At 41.5% G+C, this 6,924-nt stretch overlaps 1 protein-coding gene across 1 annotated transcript in view; it reads right to left on the bottom strand.

Moving 5' to 3' along the window:
• The window catches only part of LOC139025831 (phosphatidylinositol transfer protein beta isoform-like), a 16,584-nt gene extending 9,910 nt beyond the window's left edge, over nucleotides 1-6,674 (bottom strand). The window contains exons 1-2 of the mRNA XM_070441042.1: nucleotides 6,563-6,674; nucleotides 2,088-2,118 (exon numbers count right to left, since the gene is read on the bottom strand). Coding sequence (XP_070297143.1) covers nucleotides 2,088-2,118; nucleotides 6,563-6,582 — 51 coding nt within the window. The 5' untranslated portion in view covers nucleotides 6,583-6,674. The remainder of the gene's footprint in view (nucleotides 1-2,087; nucleotides 2,119-6,562) is intronic.
• Nucleotides 6,675-6,924: the final 250 nt, after the last annotated feature.

Here is a 6,924-nt window from a genome sequence, read left to right as displayed (position 1 = left end):
CTGGTTCCTCTCTAGGTTTCTTCCTAGGTTTTGGCCTTTCTAGGGAGTTTTTCCTAGCCACACTTCTACACCTGCATTGCTTGCTGTTTGGGGTTTTAGGCTGGGTTTCTGTCAGCACTTTGATATATCAGCTGATGTAAGAAGGGCTATATAAATTTGATATGTTGGATTTTCCTTTATTTTGGCAGTTACCTTTGGGTCACTGACAAACACAGGGATGGAATTTGAGCTAGCTAAATATGTTGGGCACTGCACTGTAAACAGTGTGCACAATGGCACTTATTTATGATKGTTTTACAGCTTMCTGATGAAGTTGTAGACGTGTTCCCAGCAGTCAGTCCGTACTTCAGCATGTTTCCAAAGCACCAAACAGCTACGTTGTAACGTTGGGTCAGCTAAAAGCAAAGTGCAGCAGCAGACTCGAAGAGCAGGCTGTTCGCGGGCGTCGCTTGCCTTTCTCTGCCATGTTTCCAAATTTTTTTAACGACGATGTGCGAGAAGCTTTAATATACGTGTGGCAAAAAAATTAAAAAGATGCATATCTCCCTACTAACGTTACAAGCATTGTTGCGTCTAGGTTATTCATTTTTTGTTATTGCCTTTATGAAGAATCGGAGTTATGAGTGGTAGTTTTGGTGAAACAGCAACTGTGATAAAAAATTGTGTGAAGATGTTTTTCCCCTTTCTGTCAGGGATATTTCTTTAACGTTAACTCCCAATTTCGTTTAAACCCTAGTTTGGTTTTAATATTAATCCTGCTGCTCAGTCACTTTTAGCCCTGCCCAGGACCCTCCAGGCAAAAACCGCCAAGCCACCCCCTAACCACATTGGTAAAAGTTTCAGGAACGGAGACGGGGTCTCTACTCATGTGAGAGTTGAATAGAGAATGGACAAGGTGCAAGTTCTGAATTTGGATGTGCTCAGCAATTTTTAATCTGTTTTTGCGCGCACTGACAGTCAACTCATTATCCATGTCAGCTAACAATTTGCATTGTTATAATTAAGTTCAGCCCAGCTATTATGGCAGAAAACCGCAAAGGATCCGCAGGCATGTGCCCAGGGCCCTGACCTCCAGAGTGCCCCCATTGATTTGTTAGTCATTCTCACTCAAGATATCATGAACATAGGAAAATGTGTAGAAATGCCGACATTTAGGGTAAAACTCTTTTAACAATATTCTCTGCGCCGCAATGCAAAACTTTTTAGAATTGTAAGAAATTCACTTGTACATTTCTCTTCGGCGTCAAGGGTAGGCACTAATGTTTTGCTCGCTTAAYGCCCCCAAAAGGCTAGAGCCYGCCCTGCCCCTATGTGCATATCTACCCCTACTACCACTGTATCCCTGCACATTGATATGATACTGACCTTGTATAAAATAAAATAATCAGATGAGAAGTAAAACAAGAGAATGTACATCTGACCTAGTATAAATTCTGTGCTCTTTAAGATCCTATTCTGGATTTTGACCTTTAATATTAAACACTGCATTGTTGAGGAAGAGCTTGTAAGTCAGCATTTCACCGTACTGTTTCACACCCGATGCATCCTGTGCATGCAACAGATAAACCTATCGTCACAAACAAATCAAAGTTAATCAAGGCATTATCAATGCCAACACCAATTATGACCTGCTTTCATACATGTAGACTTGCATGCATGAAAGCAGGAAACTAGCACATGTAGACTTGCTTGCATGATAGCAGGAAACTAGCACATGTAGACTTGCATGCATGATAGCAGGAAACTAGCACATGTAGACTTGCATGCATTAAAGGCAGGAAACTAGCACATGTAGACTGCATGCATGAAAGCAGAAACTAGCACATGTAGACTTGCATGCATGAAAGCAGGAAACTAAGCACATGTAGAACTTGCATGCATGAAAGCAGGAAACAGCACATGTAGACGCATGCTGAAAGCAGGAAACTAGCACATGTAGACTTGCATAGCTATGAAAGCAGGAAACTAGCACATGTGACTGCATGCATGAAAAGCAGGAAACTAGCAATGCTAGACTTGTAATGCTGAAAGCAGGAAACTAGCATAACAAATTGTGTTTGTGTGGGCTATGACATGGTGGCACTCACCTCTTGCACAGAGATCGGTAGGATCACACGGCTGTTAGAGAGAAATAAATAAAGACAAACATAAGAAAACAAAGACTTCCTACCAGTGTTTTGATTTATTAGGACGCCCATTAGCCGARGACAGCTAGTCTTARTGGGGTCCAACACATAACGAACGAGGCATCACTGACAAAATACTTTACAATTTACATACATTTGAAACATTAACATGRAGTGTGTGTTACACATAGTGTCACACGAAGAGACAAAAAGGGGCCCTTGCAGTAAACCAAACCATATCCATGCCTCAGCCTGTCTTGGCAGAGTTCAACCAGAGCCAGGAGTAAACTCCAGTAACCCCACATCATTCAGACCGCTGAGCTGAACATTTTCTAATAGGAAAGAACTCCATTTATTTTTAAACGGACGATTTGAACATTTCATTTGGATACTCATTCAGCTTGTTCTGGGAGGATGAAGAGATGCGTCTGCCCTACACAGTACTTTCCAGTGAATGTCCACCAGKGCTGTTGSCAGAGAATTTCATGTTCATTTCTCTACCAAATGCCGCCTCCAACGTCGTTTGAGAGAATTTGGCAGTACGTCCAACCGGCCTCACAACCGTAGACCACACACGTGTATGGCATTGTGTGGGCGAGCAGTTTGCTGATGTCAACGTTGTGAACAGAGTGCCCCATGGTGGCGGTGGGGTTATGGCACGGCCAGGCATAAGCTACAGACAACGAACACAATTCCATTTTATTGATGGCAATTTGAATGCACAGAGATACCGTGATGAGATCCTGAGGCCCCCCTTTTGTGCCATTCATCACTGCCATCACCACATGTTTCAGCATGAAAATGCACGGCCCCATCTCGCAAGGATCTGTACACAATTCCTGGAAGCTGAACATGTCCCAGTTCTGGCCTGRATACTCACCAGACATGTCACCCATTGAGCAAGTTTGGGATGCTCTGGATCGACGTGTACGACAAAGTGTTCCAATTCCCACCAATATCCAGCAACTTTACACAGCCATTGAAGAGGAGTGGGACAACATTCCACAWTCAATAGCCTGATCAATTCTATGAGAAGGAGATGTGTCACCTTGCATGAGGCAAATGGTGGTCACACCAGATACTGACTGGTTCTGATCCACAACCCTACCTTTTTTTAAAGGTATCTGTGACCAAGAGATGCATATCTGTATTCCCAGTCATGTGAAATCCATAGGTTAGGGTCTAATGAATMTATTTCATTTGACAGATTTCCTTATGAACTGTAACTCAGTCAAATCTTTGAAATTGTTGCGTTTATATTTTTGTTCAGTATATGTAGGAATGATTTCTCARGAAACCTAGACCAATAAAMACCKGGATTTGGGGGATTTTAACTAAATGTAATCCATAGAACAGTCCTTTGGAGAAAGGATAGTTGACATACTGTATATTTGACATATTAAATGACATTTTGGCCTTTYCTCAGGCCTCCTTTAAGACTRCATAACMTCTCATCTGTAGATGCTACAAAGCTAAAATTGGTGTCATGAAGCTTTACCRYCTTTCTCTGTAATATGAGTATCATATCAAAATACATTAATTTATGAAWATTGGAAAGTATAAACACGAATATAGAAAACTATTTGGCAAATTTTTTCTACAGTCAAACGTCAACTTGAATGGGAATGTCTATGATCTATTTAAATACGTTTCCTATGGCAGATTGACAGTTTTAAATTAAAACAATGYACATTCTCAACCACTCAAGTCAACATTTTCTGATGTGTGGACCTTCAACCATCTTTGTAATACCATTTGAAAGTTGAAATTTCAATTGTATTCACATTTTAGTTAAATTTATCAGCCAAAACATGACACCCACCCTGTATTCAAGAGCATGCTGTGTCTCAACTGATGGTGGGCACAACAGACACCTCTGAAGATGTAGCTTAGACCCTATTTTACATCATACACAGTGTACAAAACATTAGGAACACCTGCTCTTTCCATGACAAGGTGAAAGCTATGATCTCTTATTTATGTCACTTGTTAAATCCACTTTAAAATCAGTGCAGATGAAGGAGAGGAGACAGGTTAAAAAAGGATTTAAGCCTTGAGACAATGTTGTCTGTTACCTAAAGAAATGCTATAAAAAAAAATGGACATGGATTGTGTATGTGTGCCATTCAGAGGGTGAATGGGCAAGACAAAATTATTTAAGTGCCTTTGAAAGGGGTATGGAAGTAAAGGTGGCAGGTGCACCGTTTGTGTCAAGAACTGCAATGCTGCTGGGTTAATGCTCAACAGTTTCCCGTATGTATCAAGAATGGTCCACCAAAGGACATAAAGCCAACTTGACACAACTGTGGGAAGCATTAGAGTCAACATGGAGCAGCATGCCTGTGGAATGCTTTCGACACCTTGTAGAGCCCATGCCCCCGACAAACAGGAGGCTGTTCTGAGGGCAAAAGGGTTGGGGTGCAACTCAATATTAGGAAGGTGTTTTAAATGTTTTGTACAGGAAGTGTATATGAACATATACTATTTTATATATAAAATAGTTTGACAACTCTGTAAGCTTTCAAATTATATCAAACTCAACCGTTTATCTTTTRCAGTGACAAAGACATGGATGTCTCATGGTAGGGTATGCAAAATGGGTTAACTTTGAGCAGCTTCATCTCCTGAATGTTTTGGCATTCATGTCCAAAAAGTCACTTTCTGACCACTTCTACCATAGGCAAACACGTATGGAAGGTTTAGTTCAAATCAAAAGGGGTGCAGTCAGAAAGTGATTGAAATCATATGGAAATAATTCAAATCACTATCATTTAATCTTTCCAAAACGAAACAGAATCCAAGGAGTGGCTCCAAAAAGCACAATTATGTCCTCAGTTCAGAAGGTTATTTGAAGTTAGTCGATTCAGCACATTTGCACTCTCCAGGATAAGAGGAGACATGTTTCGTTTACTCTGATAGTGTGCTGTACYCAAAACCTGCTGTGTCCACTGCATGGTCTGCAAATACAACATACAGGTTCTACATATTAGAGCAATTACAAGCCCTAGCTATGGTAACTGACTTCCCCCAGACAACATAAAACATGATACAGGAAAGCACAGAGCTGTCCGTGGGAAGACCTTTGGAAAAGGCAAACAGATTTATTGATCTTTCAGTCATGTCCCAAGTAGTGTCATTCCTGGATCACCTGAGGAATATCTGGTGAGCTGACTGTTCAGTCACCACCCATAGACCTTATAGGGAATAGGCACCGCTTTAGTTTTCTTGACAACTGATAGGGGATATGTCCTGACACCCTGAGCAAAACTACAGCACACACACAACTTGAGCCTGGGTCTGTTGGGGGAATTAATACATTTAAATCTAGACAGCCCTAAACCAAATCTGGATGAAACACTAGGACAGTCACTGCACACTTGGCCAGCATGTCAGGAATGACTTGGCCAACTAGAGATGCACATTTTACATTTTTTAAACAGCATTGAGCAATACTGTCAGTGCATTACTGCGCTTGCTTGGTGGTGATGTGACTCGCACTATATCAAGCAACCAAGACAACGGAGGAGGATAATTTATTGGCATTTGATTATAATGGCTTGATGATGCAGCCAAACACATAAGTGTGAGTGAACTGAAGGCTGGTAGCGAGCTATATTTGGTTGCCATGAAAACCGCTGCAGCTGAAGAGACAAGCAAACATTTAGCGCTTAACAAAATCGTCAAGGAAACCCGAGCGTGCACCCTGCAAGTAAAGTCAGGCTGAGGTAAAAGCATCTACACTGTCGGCCGGTTGCATGTTACGCCAGGAAAGAGTAGACGGATAGACTGAACACAACACCACAGATACTGTCTTTGACAACACGGTCTAAAAATAACGGGCTAGGTAGTTGCTGGCTAGGTAATTGTAATTAGCTTAAGTGTCATTTAGCCACCCAAGCTGATAGTTAGCTTGCATGCTAGCTAGTGAACGATTTACTTGGAAAAGTGAACTAACGTTAGACAGCAAACTAACTAGCATAGTAACGTTATTGTGTGCCGACTCGCACATTAACTGTCATTTGAGTTGTATGTTATTTTGCATTTCGTAGAAACATTTCACTGACGGTCTTATTTAACAGAGCCCCCCTGAGATGGAACATTGATAATCTGTCACTCGCGAGACCGAAGCTTATGGCACCATGTTGGCTAGTTAGCATATAACGTTAGGTTAGCTAGTTAACTTTACAGGTGTAGACACATAGATACCCCGTTAGTTACTTCGTTTCCTCCATWCAGATTCATTCAAAGGTAACGTTAGCTAGCTATCGATGTTGTCTAGGCCTAAGCACCGGTATCATGAAGACACATCCTGATCCACCCAAACGCTCACAATATCATCTCAACTGCCACAAATACACAAACACTTATTTCAAATTACAGCCACATTGACTCAACAAATTGCCGAACATAATTATATGTTAAATACTTCAACTCACTATTCCTTGATAAGCACCATCTTCTCCTCCCGGGCTGCGGCTGCGCAAGGTTCTCGACGTCACCAGAAATTATCAACAACAAATTGTTTCCGCCCACGGGAGTCGCCGATTGGTCAGAACTTGCATACCTTGTAAACGGGGATGGGGAATAGTCAGTGCTATCTAGATTCCTTGCGACTTCCTACCCCGAACTCGGTCAAGCTTTGATAATTTGAAGCATCTGTATATTGTTAGGGCAAAAAACTAAACGTGCTCCGAGTTTGGAAAAGGCTGCCCTAACCCTTACCATTTATTTTAAATGTCAACTGCAATGGTTGTARGGACGTCCCAAGGATCCCGATTAGCACAGACCGATGGAGAAG

Source organism: Salvelinus sp. IW2-2015, linkage group LG4q.1:29 (assembly GCF_002910315.2).
Source record: "Salvelinus sp. IW2-2015 linkage group LG4q.1:29, ASM291031v2, whole genome shotgun sequence".
In the NCBI taxonomy this organism is placed as follows: Eukaryota; Metazoa; Chordata; class Actinopteri; order Salmoniformes; family Salmonidae; genus Salvelinus; species Salvelinus sp. IW2-2015.
The sequence above is the reverse complement of the archived record's forward strand: the minus strand, read 5'-3'. Positions and strand labels throughout refer to the sequence as shown.